The 22,802-nt window shown below is 44.4% G+C and overlaps 2 protein-coding genes across 2 annotated transcripts; one reads left to right on the top strand and one right to left on the bottom strand.

Moving 5' to 3' along the window:
- Positions 1-544: 544 nt before the first annotated feature.
- Positions 545-7,290, bottom strand: irf2bp1 (interferon regulatory factor 2 binding protein 1). The gene is made up of 3 exons (XM_028573533.1): positions 5,921-7,290; positions 5,264-5,603; positions 545-4,693 (listed from the first exon to the last, which is right to left on the bottom strand). Exons 1-2 carry the CDS (start codon positions 6,928-6,930, stop codon positions 5,309-5,311), a joined length of 1,305 nt encoding a protein of 434 aa, XP_028429334.1. The 5' UTR covers positions 6,931-7,290; the 3' UTR covers positions 545-4,693; positions 5,264-5,308.
- Positions 7,267-10,302, top strand: polr1g (RNA polymerase I subunit G). Its single transcript, XM_028573534.1, has 3 exons — positions 7,267-7,541; positions 8,288-8,429; positions 9,332-10,302. The coding sequence occupies exons 1-3, from the start codon at positions 7,457-7,459 to the stop codon at positions 10,167-10,169; spliced, it is 1,065 nt and encodes a 354-aa protein (XP_028429335.1). The 5' UTR covers positions 7,267-7,456; the 3' UTR covers positions 10,170-10,302.
- The last annotated feature ends 12,500 nt before the right edge of the window (positions 10,303-22,802 follow it).

The following is a 22,802-nucleotide window of genomic DNA, read 5'->3' as shown; positions in this document are numbered from 1 at the left end:
GAGGAGGCAGTAACTCCCAACTCACTTGGCAAGTGTGCGGTTTTAGTTAGCGATATGTGGATCGTTGTGTTGATGATGATGCTGATGATTAGGATAATGATGATGTCTATGCCGCTGATGTGGACAATTTGTGTTATGATGGAAAGAGATGCTGAACATGTATTCAACATGCCTTTAGATGTTATTGTGCTGTGCTTTGTACACTTGGAAATGGGAGACACCTGAGCTCAAGAGTCTGTGTGTATATGCATGACATACAGTCACATTTATATGTAAATAATGTCTGAATCAGCCCCTATTTGTGTAAGTGATGTGTAATTGTAGAATGTGAACCTCATTCAATTCTAGCTCTGGTCCTGTTGGAACCGCTGCAGTCTCTGTAGCCGTGATGCCAACCAATGTGCTGTTATTCCTGGTAAAAAAGCAAGATTACAAAATCATTCCTCTACTTATGTTTGAAGAATTGTCTTGGCTTTTTACTCATAAAAAAACTATTTAACATGATATGTCAGTGGTAAAACACAAGAAACAAAAAAAGCAAGTGCAAGTTTTCATCCCATTTATTCCTGGTTTCTATTTTGTACATGAAGCTGCAATAAAACCAACAGATCCCAAGATGACACATACATGAAAAGAAGAGAGATGCGAGGAGAGACAATATCAAGACAATAAATGGCTGGCCGACTTTACAAAGGTTTCGGGTGAAAGCAAAATCCGTCTGATGGCAATTGAAGGGAAACAGATTCAGGTTAATCATTGACTAGACAATTCAAAAAAAGCCATTGCACTCCAACTTCCCCTGAGGTTCCCAGACACACAAACAGACGGTAAACATTTAAAAAAAGGCACTTAACAAGGCCTTGCATGATGTATCAGTGCATATTAAACTTAAAATTCCACTTCTTCAAAGACATTTCTCTACAACAGACCTGATCCGTGGGATATTCTCTCAATATAGAAAGCCTGTATAAGTATTTGCTGCATACCATAGGCGTTTACTATATATAAAATCCCATAAGTACAGTAGACCACACAGGCCTGTAAACTGTAACGGCTGGATGAAGAAAGCCGGTGAAGAAGACCTGGCCAAGAATATATATATATATAATCCCCATTAAACATTAACATCCAGAAAACATAAATTTGGGCATAAAATTACCTTTGGTTTGTCTGTGCTTCTGTACTGACGAGTACATGCTGCACATAAAGAGAGAATCCACCAAAAAACTAATTTAATGTGTGATTATTAAAATGTTGGACTGTTCAATTTAGGAACATGACATCCCTGCACATTCTTTTGTAACTGGCAATTAAAGTCTGGATTAGAAGTCCAGAGATGTGTGGACTGGTCATTCATATTCGCTCCACTATGGGTGTGCAAAAAAAACAAAAACAAAAAAAAAACGATTCACATTTGTATCGTGATTCAAGCTCTACCGATTCAAAATCGATTCATAGAATTCCAAAAATCAGTTCATATTTTTTGTTTTTTTCGTTTTGTAATGGCGTGTATACTATTGTCCTGAAATGAGTTTAGCTCGCCATTCCCATAGATGGCGCTGCGTCGAATTCCCACTGACGCCTGGGCACTCTCGTCATAATCAAAAGAAGAACCAACGCACTCCTTCAATGCTCTAAACTCCCACCGAACTCTGAGCGAAAAGCTCTTCTTATTGAACAGTTTTATTTTATACTTGAATTAAATGTATTTGAAAGCTGGCAAAAGCTTGGCACTTTGCAGTTTTTAGGTGCAAACATTTTTATTTTTGTATGAAGACATATAAAGTAATATCAAACTACATTTAATTTGTTGCATTTCTTTTCTTTTAAATTGTATGTCTACTGCACTCCCACGGGAAAAATAACTACATTAACATACTGTGAATCGGTTTTTTTTTTTTTTTAAATCAAGAACGGTTTTTTTAATCAAATCTTGAGCCTAAAAATCGATATTGAATCGAATCGTGACATTTTCTGAATCGTGGGCCCCTACGCTCTACTGACATGAATGGAACAATGGATGTGAATGGAAAGCAAATTCAACAGACTGTGAGTTTGTTTGTTTAAATTAAGATAAGCTTAATTTCATCATCTGCAAACTGAAAAAAAGAATTTTTTTTAAATACAGTTTCCACTCCATAAAAGTGTCAGGTGATAAGAAGTCTCCTTTTAGGAGAAACAAATTCCTAAACGATATTAAACCTTTTTAGGATTACAGAAGAACGTTTCTGCTTTTAGGTGGATTCTCCCTTCAAAAAAACTAAAGGTTTAAGAAATGATACATACAGCATCGTTTTTAATTACATATTCCAAACTGTTGCATATGCTATGACTAAGGATTGCACATACTATTATAGATCTATACAGTATATAACATTTAACATTCGAGTATAAAATATAGTCCTAGGCCTATCGATAGATATATCTTTTCATGTACATTCGGGGTAAAGCGTAGGCTGGGCTGGATCTTGTATGAAAGCAACATTTAAATACAGCTGAACAAAGAGTCTCTGCGGCTGGTCTATGCTTTGACACAACAACTGGTTGTTTGTAGACACTCTGTTCTCGGAGTCAAAGTCAACTTTACTTTGAGCAGACGAAAAAAAACAAATGCACAGACACACAGAGAAATGTCACTACTGGCATTCTGTTCACAACTCATGTCGGTTTGCATGTTTAGTTGTTTTAGAGAGTTTTTTTTTTTTTTTTTTTTTTTTTTTAAACAATCTGATTGTGCATCAGGACAGATACAGTCAAAACAATACAAATAATTTGAAATTTAAGGTACACTTTGTCACGATAACTGTCAGTGTCGTGTCAGTTGATAAAGTTAATCGTAGTTGTAGAAGCACAAAGATTTTATTAGACCAAGCACTGGCAGAGAAAATGGCATGGCGAGTTCCAACTTGTTTCAACTCCAACCAGCTTGTGTTTTTCTGCCAACAGTCTGATATCTGACCTCCTGCTGCAAGCTGCCGGCCAAAGTTTGTTCATCAAACGGGAAAGATACAGAACAACCGTGGCCACTGTTTTTAGCATTTCAACATTTGTGTTGGATTTGTCAAAACAAGCTTTCTGTGCTTTCCCGTGCAAACACAGTATTGAGTGTATTGTTGAAGTAAACACTGGAGCGTGGCTACTTTCTGTGAGTTTGAGAAGGATCATTTGAAACTATAAACATCCCTATATTAGTTCTGCTAACAAGCTACCATTAGCAAATAAAACCAAATAAATAAAATATGAATACACTGGTGGCCAGATAAGAGAAATAGAGACATTTCAGTAGTCCTGTTGGCACTGGTTGTTCCATAAGGTGCATATTCAAGTGTGACAGTTGTTTATGTGATTACGAAATCTTTCAAAAAAATTACAATGGTGGTGTAGGTTTTTGTTTGTAGAAAAGTGAGAAAAGACTGGTGTAGTCTACGTGTGGCTTCAGCCCGTTTGTGTCCAGCTGCTAACAGTAGCTAGCTGGCAGTGCTAATGTGGGCATGATCAGGGCTGCGTTTCATTAGTGTTTTTATTTTATTTTTTATTTTATTTTTTTTAAACATGCCCTCCTTCACTTCCCCTCAGCCCTTGGTAGGACGTCATAGCATATGTCGCACGGTGACCACTTAGAGAGCAGAGGGAAAGTGGGTGGGGCAGGTTGACCGCCAGTTGTAGGCTTAGCGCTACTGTTTCAAGTGTGTTTTATTATCCATCTTATTTTCTATTAATTATGGCTTTATATCCCCGTTTTATGTTCATTCTACGTCTGCTTATGTCATGCAATTTCCTTTTTGTACAGCAGGCCTATTTCTTGTATGAAAGACGCAATACAAATATTTATAAAAAGTATTATTACTGCTTTTTACACATAAATACCTGCAGATTCATTTCAATGAGGCTTGGTAATCAGCTGCATGAGTTTCAGATTTAGAAATGTGTGATCTGTATCATTAACCATATTAATGCTTACATCTTGCAAAAACAGAGTTTCTTCCATGCATTTACAGATAATGTTGGAATTATAAAATCACACATACAACTATCTTGTAAATAAAACATATAAAGTAAATTGACAGTTATATTACATGTTTCAGTAAAATATCTAGCTAACAATGAGGAAACTAAAAAGTTGAAATGTATTTATTAATCTTCTCCTTCTTTGGTGGTCAGCAACAGGAGTTTTAACGGTTGTACGTTACTGCCACCTAACCATCGATCTATTTTCTTGCCCCAGATGCATAACTGCAATGCCTTGTGGGTGAGGTCCACCTCTGGAGTGACCATCGCTATTACTCGCTCCCTCAGCCCTCTGAGGGTCAATCTCACCAAGTTCACTTCCGTTTTTTAGACGATTGGAGCGACACGTAAGATGGCGGCGGATTCCCCCCGAGGGCAAGTGCTTAGGGGAAGTCAACGAGAGCATGTTGAACCACTATTGAAACGCAGCCCAGTTGTTTCTACTGGCACAACTACTACTAACACTACAAAAAGTAGCCACTGTTCAGCTGTTGATTGGCCCTGAATATCTGATTCCAACAGTACATCAAAAGGCAATTTTAGGTCTGATAATGTTGATAGAATTGAGTGGTGTTAGTAGTTGGAGTCAAGACCTGTGCAATGGAGGTTTTCCGAACTGTGTTGCTTCTCTTCTGGATCTCTCAAAGCTCCATTGCAGACGTCTCTTTCGGTATACGATTCAACTCTGGAGTGACAAAAACCAAAAACAAATTAAATTTTTATGAAATTACACATATCCCACCATATCAAAGCTGTGTGGTTTAGATTGGCAAATCTAGTGGGACATAAACACGTGTTACAACACATGTACAATACCCTGACTGCCTCCTATTAAAGAGATGTTGTCATACGCCATATTTGCAGACTGAAAGGTCATTTTGTATCACTCCTGCCTCTCTTAATCTCATCCATGTAGCTAACATCAATCCATTTTTATAATTCCAATATGCCAAACAGCGTATATGATATCAATTTGGGTGAATCGATAATTTAGGACAATATTATTGATAAAATAATAATAGAATCGAATCTAATAGAAAAGCACTTTCAATTAAAAAGAAAACAATTCATGTATTCAACAGATACGTATTCACAAACATCCAGATTAAGAACCTGAAGCTGTTGTCAGAGAGGACAGGCAAACGCATTTCTTGAAGATGGGAGTAAACTAAGGCGCTTCCTTGTATAATGGTCCCACAATGCAAAATGCTGTCAGACTTCAGACTATGGGTTGTCTGTATGTCTGTGGACCTGCCTGTTGCTGTACTGGGTCCTTGTCTGGTTTTCATGGAAGCCATCATCACGTCTCTCTCTCTTTCTTGACGGTAACGTCTCCGCTGGCGGCTCCCGCTCCGCTGGCAGCTCCGCTCCCGGACGCCGCCGCAGCTCCAGGCCCGTTCCCGGCTCCAGATGCAGCAGCTGATGCAGCTCCTGCTCCGGCAGTGCCGAGTATGGTGGATACTTCTCCCTGCATGAAGGCCCAAGGGGGACTGTTGGGAGAGTTGTCCAGTGGACAGCGCTCTCCGCTGGGGCAGTACACCTCCCCATCGCCCCGCCGGCTCTGGATGTACACTCTGGTGCAGGGGAAGCAGAACCTAAATTTGGTGGAGATAGAGAAGACGTTATTACAATTACTAGTGAGACATAACTATTAGGGATACCAACAACTAATGATTTTTTTTAGTAATAACATTTTTTTGTTCAAGTAACAAATTATGTTTCTTAGTCTAAAAAATGTATGCAAAAAAAAAAAAAAAAACAGAAACTAAAATGCAGTCTTGAATTGCTTACTTGGTGTGACTAAAAGCCACAAACAAAGCATTTTATTCATGGCAACATAAATCAACACATTTCAGGCTATTCACTATGCACTGCTACCTTAAAAAGAATACAAATAGCAAACAAAACAAACCTATGCCCAGGCACTGATGGACACTGAACAAAGTGTGTGTCTTCCAGCCTCTCATGACACAAGGTGCAGGATAGAGTGTTTCCAGTTGAATGAGTGTTGCTGGCAGATGCTGATCCCAGCTCAGAGGCACCGCTGTGGGGTAACGCTGCAGCTGTGGTGGCAGCCTCTGCTGAGGTGCTGGATCCCAGGGGCTCCCCTCCGGACCTCGCAGTTAGGGGCCGTGGCTGCCTGGCTGGCGACGAGGCAGGCTTGGGGCTGGTCTGGTTCACACCTCCAGCCAGGGTCGAGGTAGAAGAAGGGATGCCTGTACTCTTACTGCCGCTGCTGCCAGCCACAGCAGTGTGGATCTGTGTCTGCATCTTGGGCTGATTCTGTGACGAACTGAGCTCTCGCTCCAGCTCCGGAGTGATAAAAGGAGCTATCCCCATCCCTATCCCCAGCTGTCTGCGGCTCATCTCGGCCAGCACCGGGGCAGGGAAGATCATGGGGCTGCTCATGGGGGCTGTCCTGGCGGTTAGACCCGCCGGCATGCCCGTAAGTAACCCATGGGGAATCCCTGCAATACTCGGAGTCACTAGATTAGGAGGGATGGCAGCGCCTAGCATGGGTCTTCGGCTGCCGCTGGGGCTCTGACGGTTCAATTCTTGAGGCTGCTGGCCGTCGCGGTGCAGCCCGTTGGGCGGCACACGAATAGCAGACACGGTACTTTCTCCTCTTCCTCCCCTGTCGTAGCGGTCCATGTGCTGCCTGCCTCCGTCCGCATCTCCTCTGCCAGATGTGCCGTGTTTATTGGGCGAGGGACCAGGTGACCTGACGTTACCGTCCTGCATCCCGTGAGTTCGTTTCAGCTGTCGGGCATTCGTTATAAGGAACTCAATCTGATTAGCTCCCTCGTAGTTTACGCAGCCACGGCAAACCACTTCGCTGAAGTCCCACACCACAGTCCACGGCATCTTTGGCAGGTCGCACAGGTAGCACCACTGGCGCCTGGAGGAGGAGGGGGACGACATGGCTGGCCAGCTAGCTAGCTAGCTAACCTGAGCGGGCTCAACGACAGACGTTAGCTAGCTAGGTTAACCTATTTAGCTTAGACAGGTGCACGCCCTCTCTTTACTAACGACTTTTCACTTTAACGTACTTCAAACCCCTTCAGAACAATGTTACACATTCTTCGGATACAAAAGTAGATCAAAACTTTGGGTTGTTTTCGCTATTTAACAAAAAATGTTTTTGTTTTGTTTACCCACTTCGGCCTGCTCTTGACTGCTGACTGCTGTCAACTGCTTCCCCGACGGACGCTGCAACGTTACGTAACCTAGCGAGGTGTATTATGGGTGTTAGAGTTTTCTTGCCTGGTTATATCAAGGTAAACCAACTTGGTGTCTGGTTTTAGGACTACAACGAAACTGGAACGGAAGTGAAGTAATTAAAGTTCAGAGTTCATTTTGCGTCAACACATGTGCGTCCGCCGTAGCCATGCGTTTTGAGATAGAAAACTTATATGTTAGCACTTTGTAGTTCTTTGTAAACATAAAAATGCCTAGACACGTATCATCTTCATCAAGTGAAGATGAAGACGACAATAATACTACAGAATCCCCTGTTAAGCAAAAAGAAACCGGTAAGTTCACACACACACACACACACACACACACACACACATGGGTTAAAAATAAAACTGGTGGTAATGGTCAGTTCGGTTACACCAGCTTTATGATGGCAGTTACAATCAGAAATATAATGCAAGCAAGTAAATACACTGTATGACAGTAGGCAGTGACTGACTGAGCTCCAGATTGTTAGGGTTAACGCCTATATTTTTACATTTTTACTTACTAAAAAGGAAAAAACGTCTTAGTAAAAACGTGTAACAGTCTCGAAATGATGCTCTGTACTTATCTAGCTAAGCATTTGCCATGTAGCTGTGTTTCTACTGGCAACATAGAACATATTTCATAGAGGCAGTACACACAAGTAAGGTGATACTAAAAGTTAATCCAGTGAAAAGTCAGCACACACTGCTTTTATTCAGGTATTCTTTCTCAGGGCTCTATTGTGTATTTCTTATGCTTGGTGTTATTTTATTCATGAAATGATGATGGCGTGCGGTTCTTTTCTTTTTTTTTTTTTTTTTTTTAGAATTTATTTTTATAAATTTCTGTGAGTCATCATAATTTGGTACCAGGAATTACATCAAATAATGGCGAAACTTCAAAGAAAATCAAAAGTTTATTGCTGGTCCTCATTCAATACAGAACACACACACACACACACACACACACACACACACACACACACACACACGGCAACAACAACAACAAATAAGTAAAATAATAAATGGCGTGCGGTTCTTGTCTGTCTCCACAGATAAGAAGACCACCAGGTTCCAGTGTCCTGCTGACTTTGTGTCTTTCTGCCATAAGCCCTGCAGCACAACTCTCACCGAGAGTCTGACGGACCATAATGAGTTATGGCTCATTAAAGCTCCCGCCAGCTTTAACCCAGAATGGTGGGTACAATCTTTCCCCTTTCGTCTGTTTCCTTGTATGCGTCTCTCAGGCACAGTCAGACTTAGAAGAAGGCATTTAGAATCCTTAGTATCCTAAACTTTGCATACATTTTGATCTACTAAACACTTCGGAAAAAGTCATAGCAAAGATTCACAATAGGAAAATATTGAAAAAAGTAATCACACTTTAGCTACTGTGGATCACTGCTTTTGTTCTCCCATTTTTTCGGCCGTTAGACAGTCTGGCGAGGTCAGTCACTCGTGTCTGTTCGGTGTGTTCCGTGCCGTCGTCCTTCATTTTGGCCGATTTGACGTGTATAATCGGTGGGGCGGGCACTGCCGGCAGTCAGACTCAAACGACCCATCTGATTGGTAGAGTGCTAACCCGGAAACGGGGAGCGGGATGAGCGTGACTAGAGTCTCTCAAAATCTGACGTAAATCTTTGTCGATCTGAAATGAAGACAGATTCAGCAACTGCACGGCCTATTTCTCGCTTAAAGTGTTTTCAGAAACATGTTTCGGTGAACTATTTTAGTACAATATGAAATGGTATTCTGAACGAGCCGCCATGACAGTCTTTCTTTGAATTTCCGGAGAAACCATTCGGTCCAACTCGGGGAGACTGATCAGCCCAACGTTTGGCCGTCGGCTCTGTGTGTCCGGGTCTTTACATGTAGTAAGTGGCAGTGGGGCAGTTTGTTTCTTTTGGGGCCAGCAGGTGGAGCTGGAGAGAAGCTCCATGCTGAAGCTTCAGAGTCCCCCCCCTCCCCCACCCACCCCAACTTCAATAGTAGTCTTGGTAAATTATGTAGTTTGGTGTAAACTTGTTAAGTTGATGAACTTTTTTCCGGCATGCTTTGTGTGTATGATGCCTAACCTGGCCTCTCCTCCCTCCCTCCAGTTTCAGTGGCATTAAGTTGCCCCTCTCAGGTCTCCAGACCGTGAAGGCTCCTGCCGCTGCAGGCGCAGCCAACACTGGGGGGGGCCAGCAGATCTACAGCATCCTGGCGTCCACCCACGGTACCTCAGACCTGCGCCTGCTCACCAGCGACAAGCAGTCGTCCGATGCCGTGGTTTTTGGCCCCACGTTTTCAGGCCTGCTAAATGTGTGTGAGAGCTATGGAGACAGCAGGGCAAACCGGGCCCCTCAGGTCATCCCCGCCACTCCAGCACCCTCCATACCCCCTGGGCTGAGACAGCGGTTCCATCCGTTCGGCAGTAAGACCCCCACGCTGACCTGCGTGGCCGAGAGCGAGGCGGATGGAGCCGCCTTTGGGCCCTCGTCTGCAACCCTCCGCCCCCTGGTAGTCAAACGATTCGTAGAAGAAACATGGCAGGAGGATGAGGAGGAGGAGGAGGAAGGGAGGAAAAAGAAGAAGAAGAAAAAGAAAGAAAAGCGAATAAAGGCAGAGCATGTGGAGGAGGCGGAGGGGGTGGTGAGAGTGAAAGAGGAACCTGTCGCTGAACCTGAAGTTCAGGATGAAGTAATGATGGAGCTACCCTTCCAGGAGGGCGACGTTTTGGAAGAGAGGAGGAAAAAGAAGAAGAAAAAGAAGGACAAGGAGCGAGAGGACAGGGAGCGAGAGGAGGTGGAGGAGGGCTTGGAGCCCAGTGTGAGGGTGAAGGAGGAAAATGTAACCGTGAAATGTGAACCAATAGACACTTTGTATGGGGATGTTGTGGAGGGCTTGGGAAAGAAGAAGAAAAAGAAGAAGAAAAGCAAAACTGATGACGACTAGTCTGTCGTCACTTTGTTGTAGGGATGCACCGAATTTTTGGGGTTCGTCCGAATACCAAATCCACTGGTTAAGATTCTGCTGAATCCAAAACCGAATACCGAATCCTACTCCCATCTTCAGTCCATTAACACAGTAAACACATTAATGAAGTAAACCACTGGTTAACACGGACTGTCCTTCCTTTGCCATACCTGAAGTTGCTGTCTATAGATTCTTTTCATGCCCATTCGTATTCTTTCGGATCTTTCATACCAAATGTTTTAACAGCGGAGATGTTGTGTATTGTTTAGGGTCCTCGCCACCACGAGACAAATCGGCATTGCAAATTGAACACGTAGCTGGACTTGAATGGCCTCCTTTTGACTGAAAGTACTGCTGAACAAAACACTTTTTCTGCTCATGAGTTCCATTTTCACTTTCTCACAGCCTGCGGCATTGAACGCTCCACCTACGTAAACACCTTCCCGTAATCAACGGCGGCGCCATTACGTCGACCAGCATAGCGCGTGTTGCGCAAGGTTCGGTGGAAAACAAATTCTACGGTTCTGCAGAAACCGAACCCCGTCAAAAAGCCCAATACTCGGCCGAATCCTGGATTTGGTGCATCCTTGCTTTGTTTATTTTTGACCTCATGAACCCATCTGGGAGCCATTTTACTACTAATTTACTCCGTCATATTGATAAATTGCCTAATGCAAGGCTTGCTTTGGCAGGACATTGCATTCCGAAAAAAAAGAGCACATCCTGAATCAGTTGAACAGTGACTCAAATTATAAAATGGATTAATCCCAGCGTCTTTAAGGTCAATGTTCCTCTGATTTTAAACTCAGAAAGTGGCAGTTTTACACACAAAGAATGTGTGCAGCCACATCCATGAGTAATATGAGTGTACATAAGGGGAACTTTTGTGTTTTCTGCCAGTGTCTGTCAAGTTGTGGTAGATTTAATGGGATTATGCTCACATTGTGTTGCTGCGTTTGTGCACATGTTTACACATACACACACAGGCTGGTTTGGCAGCAGGATCAGAAAACCAGAGGTGATATAAAGACAGAATGACGGTTCACTGTCTGTCACGTCATATTTTTAGTTTTTTTTTAATTTTTGTTTTTTAAGGATCTTTGTCACATGTATTGGAGAACACATGTTCCAAAAATATACTCCAAAAGTGATTAAAGGAAATGAAAAAAAGTTGTGCAACATTTTCCTCTCATGCCTTCACAGAGCAGTGATTTTATCTAGAAGGAATGGAACTTGAACTTGTGTTGTAACTCAGACTGCAGCTTTTAAATTGTGCAACAATAGGAAAGTGCCCAATTAGAAGATCTATGTTTTTTTTTTTTTATTGATCTGAAGTTTTTGGTGGATGTCAGGTCATTGGGGAAGGCAAATGTTTGCATTAAGGTTTACAAACTTAGCTTCTGAATGAACAGCGAGGACTAGTATATTTGGCCATACGCTATGTTGAGAAATAAAGTTGTTGATAGGTTCAGATTATTGTATCCGAACCATAGATTGGAACAAAATTGTCCGTGACCGCTTCTAGTATGAAAGTATTTTGTGTTTTGGCCTCCCATTTAATAGGTCCAGCGCAGAGCTTCATGATGATCTTTATTTCAGTGGCTTTTCAACTTTGCCATGACTATGCTATAATAACTATGCAGGGAACTTAATGACTATGATCTGTTGGCATGCTGAAAGTCCTATTTAAATAATACTGCATGTCTGCACAAAATATTGGCATCAAAAACCTATATTGGTTGATCCCAAGTCTATAAATCTCTGCATGTCCATCGCCAGCAGAAATTCCCTACGGCTAACGGCAACAGAGAAGTAAGCCGTGCTGACAGGGAGATGGCGCCACACTCCAGCCTGTTTCCTGTGTGCAGCAGCCTGCAGCCTCAGAACAACCTCTGAGCTTATTATTAACATGCTACTATTTATTTTCCCAAATTTAACACAGATCTTCTGTTGCTCTCCAGGCACACACAGAGAAAGGATTTATAATACTTTTTTTTTTGTTTCCATTTTCCAACAGAAGCAAATCAGCAGATCTCAGTGACATTCAGGCTCTGCATCCTCCCCTCCCCTCCTCTCCTCCCTCCCTTCCTTCACTGCTCCCCTCTCCATGCTCTGCACCGGAGTATGGTCCTGTTTCTTAATGAGCTCGGGCACCTCTGGCGCTATTACACTCTCACCATCTGTAGTAACCCTCTGCACATGCTGCAAGGATTTATTGATCCAACCCCATGTGTGCGTTCACATTTTTCACAAGTTTTATCCTTTCTAGAGGTCAACCGGACCCAAAATGAACAAAACCGTGTTAGAGTTTAAAAAAAGAGAGTAACCTTAACATAACAGAACACAACAGAATTTTTAAAATACTTTTCTGCTCACCGAATTGGACTTATCTTACCATTGTGGCGTCTAGGTTTTCGGTTTAGCAGGCAGCCATTAAAGCAGACAGCCACAGATGCTGGATCGTGCGTTTCCCAGCGAGTCACATCTAATGCCAGATTTCTGTGTATCCTCACAGGTATGTTGAATGTGATTGTGACCGGCTGTGCTTCGGAGCCAGAGTCTGCAGGCCTGAGTGCATATGCCTGTGTATGTGTGTGTGTGTGTGGCTGTACTTGATGTTTAAGTCAGTGAAATGAAGAATAATTTTTACTCTGTTGGCTGAATCTCCTGAATCTGCTTCCTTTCAACAGACAAAAATATTTATTTTTTTATATATTCTTTTTGAAAATGGTATCTGTGCCAGTCACTTCATGTTAAACCAGTAAGAACAAACAAAACAAGTGTCACAACTACTAAACAGAATGCCTCTCTCCTCGTGATTTCCCATTGGTTTACACGTTTTGAATGATCCAATTCTGTGTTTTGTCAAAATGTTAAAAATCTAGGGCTGCTCCCTCTTAGTCGATTAGTCGACTAATCGGTCGTTTTGGTCTTAGTCAACTTAGATTTCTTTAGTCGATTAGTCATGTTTTATGTTTTATTTTCTTTTTCATGCTGAATGACTTATTTCCATTAAACGTAAGAGCAATTCTCTGGTAAGCACAAGAATTAAAGTGGTGCTTTTGCATGACTGCGGAGAAACTCAGATTAACAGATCTGTCGATTAAATCAACTAATTGATTTGTCGATACAATTGAATGAGTGTTAGTCGACTAAAAATTTCTTCAATCGAGCACAGCCCTAAAAAAATCCTAGGCAAAAGGGTGGAGCTGGGATGCAATGAGTAAGACACCCGTGTGACACCTGTCAAGCTAATACTCAACCCGAAATATGTCTCACATAGTACCTTCCTAATGGGACATTCGTTCTCATAATTGCCAGCAGGAGTTTTGAAATTCTACATGGTTCTGTTTTGCAAACCTGTACCAAACCTTTACCCCGCAAAGATCTGTAGGTCACTCACATTTAGAGTTTAGATTAAATCTGAAATACACAGGAGGATGGAGTCACAGAATTGTAACTCCCTCAATATATCTGCTCTCATGGCCATTACTGCCCTTCTTCTTCTTGGTGTCTCTCCGTGTTGTGCACAGAAGCTCTGACTGGGTCTTCATTTACTCTTCCTTCACTACATTTGCTTCCAAGGAATGGAAAAAAAAAAAAAGTTTTTTTTTTAGAGAAGCAGGTTGGTGACAAACAATTTCAAATGCACACACCTTCTGGGAAAATGATGATGGGGAGAGTAGGAGGGGTGATTAATGCTGCGTTCTATTGACCTCGGAAGTCAGAGCTCAGAACTAGGAATAGCGTTGCACCCGAGTTGACCGTGTTCCAGACACGTGTTGGGGTTGGGGGAACTGTAGCCAGGTTAGCCATCAGCAATATCAGTTGATAGCAAGGCATTATGTGGTATTTTTCATAGCAACTTCTCCACTGATAGATAGAATAGATAGAAGATGGACAGTATTGCCCTTTGATGATTTAATGAGACACAAATAAAACAGAAGTGCAGAAGAATGAACAGCATATTTTCACAGCTTTCGCTACAGTTGATACTCGGAGCAGCCATGTTGGATCGTGAGGTTGGGGTTGGAGTGCTTCCACTGGCTTTCCAATTTGGAAATCCGACTCCAGGTGACATCTGACTGGGAACTCGGATATTCCGACTTCCCAGTCCAACTGCAACGCAGCATGGTCCCTGCTTCTTTTTTAGATTATTTTATTTATTTTTGGGGGCTTTTCCCTTTAATGACAATGCATAGACCAGAAAGGGGGAGAGAGATGGGGGATGACACACAGCAAAGGGCAGCGGGCCGGATTCCAACCCGCACCGTTGCAGGACTCACCTAACATGGGGCGAAGGCTCTTACTGTGAGCTAGAGGCCACCCCTGGTCCCTGCTTCTTTAAATGTCTGCTGAATTGCCATTGAGCAGGGCACTTTACCTAAACCTGTCCAGAAGAATGCAGCTGTACAGTGCTGCCTGCAGGTGTGAATATAATCACCTGTTTGTATGAAATAAGAACAAATCTAAAATTTCCACACCTAAATTTAAAGGGTGATCGTGACCGTAGCTTTAGCCCCTCTGTGCCTGCCTTGCCAGTCGGAAAAATGCAATGAATTAGACCCTGAGTGTAAACCCTGAATCTAATCATATCAACCCGATTATGTAAGGTGAATCACCTTGGTCCCTCCCTTCCAGCACTTCACGCTGTGACCATGCTCTGTCCTTCAGTGAAGCGTGTTAACAAACAGGTCAACTTTCCACTGTAGCGAGGAAGCAGACATCACCGTGGATGGCAACCGACACTTTTCTCACCTAGCTGTGCCATATTATGAGTTGCTTCCTTGCGAAGATGTAACGTCCTCAAAATAACATGCACATGCTATAAATATATAATTCAAAAACCCCAATGAAAAAGCTAAGCAGAGATGGAGTGACCCTGCCCGGAGGAAGCCCGGGGCCCCCGTCTGGAGCCAGGCCCAGACGGTGGGCTCGTCGGCGAAGCGCCTGGTGGCGGGTTTGCCACGGAGCCCGCCGGGCACAGCCCGAACAAGCTACGTGGCAACTCCCTCTCCATCCCATGGGCCCACCACCTGTGGGAGGAACCGTTGGGGTCGGGTGCGATGCCACATGGGTGGCAGTGAAGGTCAGGGGCCTCGACGGACCAGACCCGGGCAGCAGACGCTGGCTCTGGGGACGTGGAACGTCACCTCTCTGTGGGGAAGGAGCCGGAACTGGTGCGGGAGGTGGAGCGCTACCGGTTAGATCTGGTGGGGCTTACCTCTCACGCACAGTCTTGGTTCTGGAACCATACTCCTGGATAGGGGTTGGACTCTTTTCTTCTCCGAGTTGCCCAGGGTGTGAGGCGCCGGGCGGGTGTGGGGATACTCACAAGTCCCGGCTGAGCGCCGCTGTGTTGGAGTTTACCCCAGTGGACGAGAGGGTCGCCTCCCACGCCTGCGGGTTGTGGGGGAAAACTCTGACTGTTGTTTGTGCATATGCACCAAACAGGAGTTCGGAGTATTCGGCCTTCTTGAGACCTTGACTGGAGTCCTGCATGGGGCTCCAGTGGGGGACTCCATTGTTCTGCTGGGGGACTTCAACGCACACGTGGGCAATGATGGAGACACCTGGAGAGGCGTGATTGGGAGGAACGGCCTCCCTGATCTAAACCAGAGTGGTTGTTTGTTGTTGGACTTCTGTGCTAGTCATGGATTGTCTATAACGAACACCATGTTCGAACATAGGGATGCTCATAAGTGTACCTGGTACCAGAGCACCCTAGGCCGAGGTCAATGATCGATTTCATAATCGTTTCATCTGATCTGAGGCCGTATGTTTTGGACACTCGGGTGAAGAGAGGGGCAGAGCTGTCAACCGATCACCATCTGGTGGTGAGTTGGGTCAGAGGGTGGGGAAGACTCTGGACAGACCTGGTAAGCCCAAACGTGTAGTGCGGGTAAATTGGGAACGTCTGGAGGAGGCCCCTGTCCAACAGACTTTCAACTCACACCTCCGGCGGAGCTTTTCGTGCATCCCTGTGGAGGCTGGGGGCATTGAACCCGAGTGGACAATGTTCAAAGTTTCCATTGCTGAAGCTGCAGCGAGGAGCTGTGGTCTTAGGGTCTTAGGTGCCTCAAGGGGCGGTAACCCACGAACACCGTGGTGGACAACGGTGGTCAGGGAAGCCGTCCGACTGAAGAAGGAGTCTTTCCGGGATATGTTATCCCGGAGGACTCCGGAGGCAGTTGCAGGGTACCGAAGGGCCGAAGGGCTGCAGCCTCTGCCGTGAAAGAGGCAAAGCAGTGGGTGTGGGAGAAGTTTGGAGAAGACATGGAGAAGGACTTTCGGTCGGCACCAAAGTGCTTCTGGAAAACTGTTCGCCACCTCAGGAGGGGGGAAGGGGAACCATCCAAGCTGTGTACAGTAAGGATGGGACACTGTTGACCTCAACTGAGGAGGTAATAGGGCGGTGGAAGGAGCACTTTGCAGAACTCCTGAATCCGACTAATACGCCCTCTATGTTAGAGGCAGAGCTGGAGGATAATGGGGGATTGTCGTCGATTTCCCAGGCGGAAGTCACTGATGTAGTCAAACAACTACACAGTGGCAAAGCCCGGGGATTGATGAGATCCGTCCAGAAATGCTCAAGGCTCTGGGTGTGGAGGGGCTGTCCTGGTTGACACGCCTTTTCAACATTGCGTGGAAGTCTGGGACGGTGCCAAAGGAGTGGCAGACTGGGGTGGTGGTTCCCCTTTTTAAAAGGGGACCAGAGGGTGTGTGCCAATTATAGGGGTATCACACTTCTCAGCCTCCCTGGTAAAGTCTACTCCAAGGTGCTGGAAAGGAGGGTTCGCCAATAGTCGAACCTCGGGTTGAGGAGGAACAATGCGGATTCCGTCCTGGTCGTGGAACAACGGACCAGCTCTTCACTCTCGCAAGGATCCTGGAGGGAGCCTGGGAGTATGCCCAACCGGTCTACATGTGTTTTGTGGATTTGGAGAAGGCGTATGACCGGGTCCCCGGGAGATACTGTGGGAGGTGCTGCGGGAGTATGGGGTGAGGGGGTCTCTTCTCAGGGCCATCCAATCTCTGTACAACCAAAGCGAGAGCTGTGTCCGGGTTCTCGGTAGTAAGTCGGACTCTTTTCAGGTGAGGGTTGGCCTCCGCCAGGGCTGCGCTTTGTCACCAATCCTGTTTGTAGTATTTATGGACAGGATATCGAGGCGTGGTCGGGGTGGGGAGGGGTTGCAGTTTGGTGGGCTGGGGATCTCATCGCTGCTCTTTGCAGATGATGTGGTCCTGATGGCATCATCGGCCTGCGACCTTCAGCACTCACTGGATCGGTTCGCAACCGAGTGTGAAGCGGTTGGGATGAGGATCAGCACCTCTAAATCTGAGGCCATGGTTCTCAGCAGGAAACCGATGGAATGCCTTCTCCAGGTAGGGAATGAGTCCTTACCCCAAGTGAAGGAGTTCAAGTATCTTGGGGTTGTGTTCGCGAGTGAGGGACAATGGAGCGGGAGATTGGTCGGAGAATCGGCGCAGCGGGTGCGGTATTGCATTCAATCTATCGCACCGTTGTGGACGAAAAGAGAGCTTAGCCAGAAGGCAAAGCTCTCGATCTACCGGTCAGTTTTCGTTCCTACCCTCACCTATGGTCATGAAGGCTGGGTCATGACCGAAAGAACGAGATCCAGGGTACAAGCGGCTGAAATGGGTTTCCTCAGGAGGGTGGCTGGCGTCTCCCTTAGAGATAGGGTGAGAAGCTCAGTCATCCGTGAGGAGCTCGGAGAGCCGCTGCTCCTTTGCGTCGAAAGGAGCCAGTTGAGGTGGTTCGGGCATCTGGTAAGGATGCCCCCTGGGCGCCTCCCTAGGGAGGTGTTCCAGGCACGTCCAGCTGGGAGGAGGCCTCGGGGAAGACCCAGGACTAGGTGGAGGGATTATATCTCCAACCTGGCCTGGGAACGCCTCGGGATCCCCAGTCGGAGCTGGTTAATGTTGCTCGGGAAAGGGAAGTTTGGGGTCCCCTGCTGGAGCTGCTCCCCCCGCGACCCGACACCGGATAAGCGGACGAAGATGGATGGATGGATGGATGGATGCTATAAATAAGTATGCACATATAGGATGAAATGTTAATTAGGAGACAAAGTGATTGTTTCCCTTTTTGACTTGGCCTTATTTGCCTCACCCAGAGTTCAATCGGAGTGTCCTCTGAAATGTGGATGAAGGATCAGCCAATGAGGAGGAGTTAACCTCCAGTAGGAGTTATTGCTGTTTGCCTTTTCTTGGTAGTATACCTGCATAGAAAACAAGCAGCAGAATTGCAGGCAATAAAGCAATAAAGGGAAATTCTAATTCTAAGTTGGCTAAGCTAGCTTCAACAGCTTGTGTTTGCAACCTACCCACCCCCCGTTTTTCCACTATAGTATAGCATAAGTCAATTTTACCTATTTTGGTGTGACTGCAGCATAAATGCAAGAGGATGGAAGATTGAATTAAAAATACAATGCTTAATGAGGAATGGGACAGAACTTTGAGACACCTCAAATAGACATTTGTAAGTAGCGCAAGGCTGACATTTAAACATGTAGTTTAATTAAAATGGAGTCTTTCTTCAATCTATATTTATAAGTGAAATAATGGTATTGGATCAGTTCAAATGATAGCATGGGCAAAACGTACATGCAAACACAAAGTAACAGTGTGGAGGCAGAGTGGATAGGAAGAGTGATAAAAGGGTGGAATAAGTCAGAACCCACCAAATATCCGATGTTGTTCATCTGCTTTTTTTCTTCTGAAATGGTCTACATTTTTCTTTTGAGATCAAGAGTTTTTTATTTAGTTAGTTCAGTTGTTTTTTTTATGTGTGGTGATAAAACCTGGTATCACTCTAAGTGAATTTGGAAATGCTCCATTCTAGCCCCACTGGAGCCGATAATGGCATCATTAATCTGGATGCATGCTTTGTGGAGGAGCAGTGGAGGACACAAAACAATAACGTAGTACTACAGGTGCAGTGGCGTGAACTTCTCTCAGGGGAGGCTCATGGTGGATCCATTGCTCTGATCACCGTACAACTGTGAAAATACTTACATAATACATCTTAACTGAGCAGCCTCAAGCAGCAACAGCCTTTAAAAAAAAATAAAAAATAGAAACGTTAATGTTCATATTTCTTAAATTTGTTAATGAGACAGTATAGAGAAATAAAATAGTAGCAGGTACGGTACAGAGGCTCTGGTTGTGAGGGTCGTGGTGGGATTTAACTCCAGACCTGATTAGCCATATTGTATCTTAGCAACCCTGAGTGAGTGTCAGTCCCATTGAATGCACCGCTGACCAATATAGCAGCTGAGGAGGTCAAGAAGTCAAAGCTCGGTGCAGGCAGTGAGGCAGATCCATGTTTAAGGAGCTCAGAGTGAAATTTGACAGAAGGAGCTGGAAGGGTGCTGCAGCTGGACTGAGAGGTAGCTGGGAGCGTGATGTGGACCAGCCAAGGCTTAATGGAGAACTTGGCCTCAGTATGCTGTGCTTTTGATTTAAAAAATGGGAATCAGTCCCTATTTTAAATGAGAACCTCAATAGTTCATAACAAATGTCATTATAAAACATTATCTGTAGTTTTTGCTGTGGAATTTTATTTTATAATTACTGTGAAGAACTGTCCACATTCAGCAGCTATTTTGTGTTTTTTTTCCCTCTCTTTTCTCTCCCCATGGTATATTACATGATGAATATTCAGAGCTTTCATCAACTAAAGACACAACAACAACTTTTAAATGCGTAGGAACATAACATTTGGGTGGAAAACATTTTCAGGGGAAATCTTTTAAAACTCATAGATAAGATTTAAGAAACTTGCTTATGTTTTGAAGTCCACAAACTGTGGGACTTTCTGATCTTGACAGTCAGGAACAAAATTTTACCAAACTGCATCACCTCTGTCAGTTATCCAATATATATTATCAGAGGCCATGTACAGAGGCTCAAGTGGAAGTTCACAGTGGGTCAAAAGTGGGCTACGGGCAGTTAGGCGTCTTGAGTTCCTGTCCCGTAACCTTCATCTACAGACAGTAATCTTACACCTGCCTGTGTCTCCGCTGTAATGTAGACTATCCAAAGGTAATAGAATGATGCAATATAGCGCTCTGTGTAATACTGTGTGTGTTAGCTTTTTGCTGTCTGGTTTGTGCAGGTTCAGTGTGTGTGTGTGTGTGTGTGTGTGTGTGGCGGTGCTGTCTGCCGAGGAGAAGGATGAATAATAAATGCAGTCTGAAGTTTGGATCCAACGTGTTCAGACTACTGAGCAGAGCAGAGGCCTTTCCACGGCCCGAGCCAAGCCAATGCCAATGATAAGATTTGTGGGGAGGGAGATGGGGGTGGGGGGTGTGCTGCGTGGGGGAGGGTTTGTGTGTGTGTGTGTGTGTGTGTGTGTGTGGAGGGGGGAAAGGTGTTGTAGGGGTAATGAATTGGAGAACCAATTCTCGCCTGCCCTCCCCTCCCTCTGCAGTGATCTCTCTCTCTTTCTCTCTCTCTTGCTTTCTTTTTCAACTAGCGCGCCTCGCTCCAGCCAGCCTGCGGCAATGTGAGCGTTGCCATGGCAACGTGGACCTGCCAAGGACCACGGCGATGGAGAGAGACAGAGAGAGAGAGGGAGAGCGAGAGAGCGAGAGAGAGGAGGGGTGCAGCTCATCAATGTCTTAGAGTCCCCCCCCCCCTCCCAAACACACACACACACACACACACACACACACACACACTTCAGGCATGCTGTTGAAAGAACAAACATCACAAAGGGCTCGAGTCTAAAATGTGCCGCAGAGAAGCTGAAACTCTGCTAGCTGAAACTCTGTTGTAGCTCCTTGGTTTCCTGCTCAGCACATTTCTATATTTTACTTTACTTCTCTTTATTAACAAACATCTCAACTGCTTCTGTTTTTTTTTCAAGGGCCAAATAAACAAACATAAATAAATCCCCTCCAGTTCCTCGTACTCTCTTTCTACTGAGCCAGAGGGGCCAGATTAGAGAGTTTTTTTTACCTCTTATCTATCTATCTATCTATCTATCTATCTATCTATCTATCTATCTATCTATCTATCTATCTATCTATCTGTCTATCTCTCTATATATCTATCTATCTATCTATCTCATTTCTTATCTTGATTCCTTTACATGAAAGAGAACACAGAGACTAGTATAAACTGCTTTTTACTGTACGTGTGTGTGTGTGTGTGTGTGTGTGTGTGTGCTCTGGCTCATTTCCAGCTCCAGCTCTCTAATAAACCCGTCTGCTGAAACTGAAAGTGTGACATAGATCAATAACTGGATATATGAATCTCCTCTGCACAAACTGACATGAAAATGGTTATTATTTTCCTTTATTTTCTCTGTGACAATGGAGTACAAGTGCTGTTGTTTGTGTGGTGTCACTGGGCAAGTGTGTGTGTGTGTGTGTGTGTGTGTGTGTGTGTGTGTATGTGACATTGCAGTGTAGATATGAAAGGCTGCGGCAGCTGTCGACAGACAACGACAATCCTTACCGCACCAGCAACTTGATTGCATACTAATGTTTTGGTATGACGCATCTCTCTCTTTTCTTCCTCCCCCATAATCAACCTTCCTCCATGTTTTCCAATTCCTCCCTCTTCTCATATCCCCCTCTTTCCCTCCCCCTTCAATTTTCATGTCTCTCTCTTTCTTTCTTCTTACCCTCCCTCCCACCATGCTCTTCACATTGTGTGGCAGTGATATGGCACTGAGCTGCTGCTGGTACAACCCACCCACCACCTCTGCAATGACAAACAAATTCAACCACATGGGACAAAAAGAAAGAAAGAGAAGCTCTTATACAGGTGGCAAACAGCAGTATTTGTGAATTTTACTGGCAGATCTGAAAAATATGAAAAGCTAGGGCTGCAGCTACAATACCTTTTTCAATATTTATTATTTTCATTGATTGATTGATTACTCAATTTATAGTGATTAATCAATTAATTTATGAATCTATAATGTATCAGAAACTAGTGAAAAATACCCAACAGACACTACAAACTACATAACAAAACAATTTGTTGAATACGGCTAAACCAAATTGTCAGTGTCTTCCAAAATGAAAATGGCAGTTCATAAGAGCTAGGATTTTTTTTATCTGCCATCGGTTATAATAAAGGCCTGGTTTCTTTGTTGTTTTTTTTTGGAATCTTTTAGCTCATTGTTTTGGCTTGCTGGACCACAAATTAACTCTTTTGGTTCATTCTGATAGTGTGTGGTAGCAGCAGGCAGGTGTTTTCAGTGAAAAAAGCTCTTTAAACTGTATGATGACGCGCATTAAATCACAGACAATTACCTAGCTTGATAACGTAGCCGTGCATTTACCTTGCCTTGCACGGCAGCTGGATCCTTGCGATATCAGGCGAGAATCGAGTGATCACATATCACACAAAAATCCATCTAGTCAGGCTTTAAGTAATGCGAATCAGTCAGCATTCGATGAGGAGCTATCAGCAGCTACAGGCGTGGTTTAGGTGAGGGTGTGACCGTAGCGACTGTTCGTTCAAAACAACAATGGTGGACGTGATAGACAGATGGTTCATCCAATCACCTGCCAGGTATCTGCCAGGTATTTTTTGTGCCTGCCTTTTTCCAAACAGTTTCCAATGACAGCT

This window comes from Perca flavescens, chromosome 3 (genome assembly GCF_004354835.1).
Source record: "Perca flavescens isolate YP-PL-M2 chromosome 3, PFLA_1.0, whole genome shotgun sequence".
Lineage (NCBI taxonomy): Eukaryota > Metazoa > Chordata > Actinopteri > Perciformes > Percidae > Perca > Perca flavescens.
The sequence above is the reverse complement of the archived record's forward strand: the minus strand, read 5'-3'. Positions and strand labels throughout refer to the sequence as shown.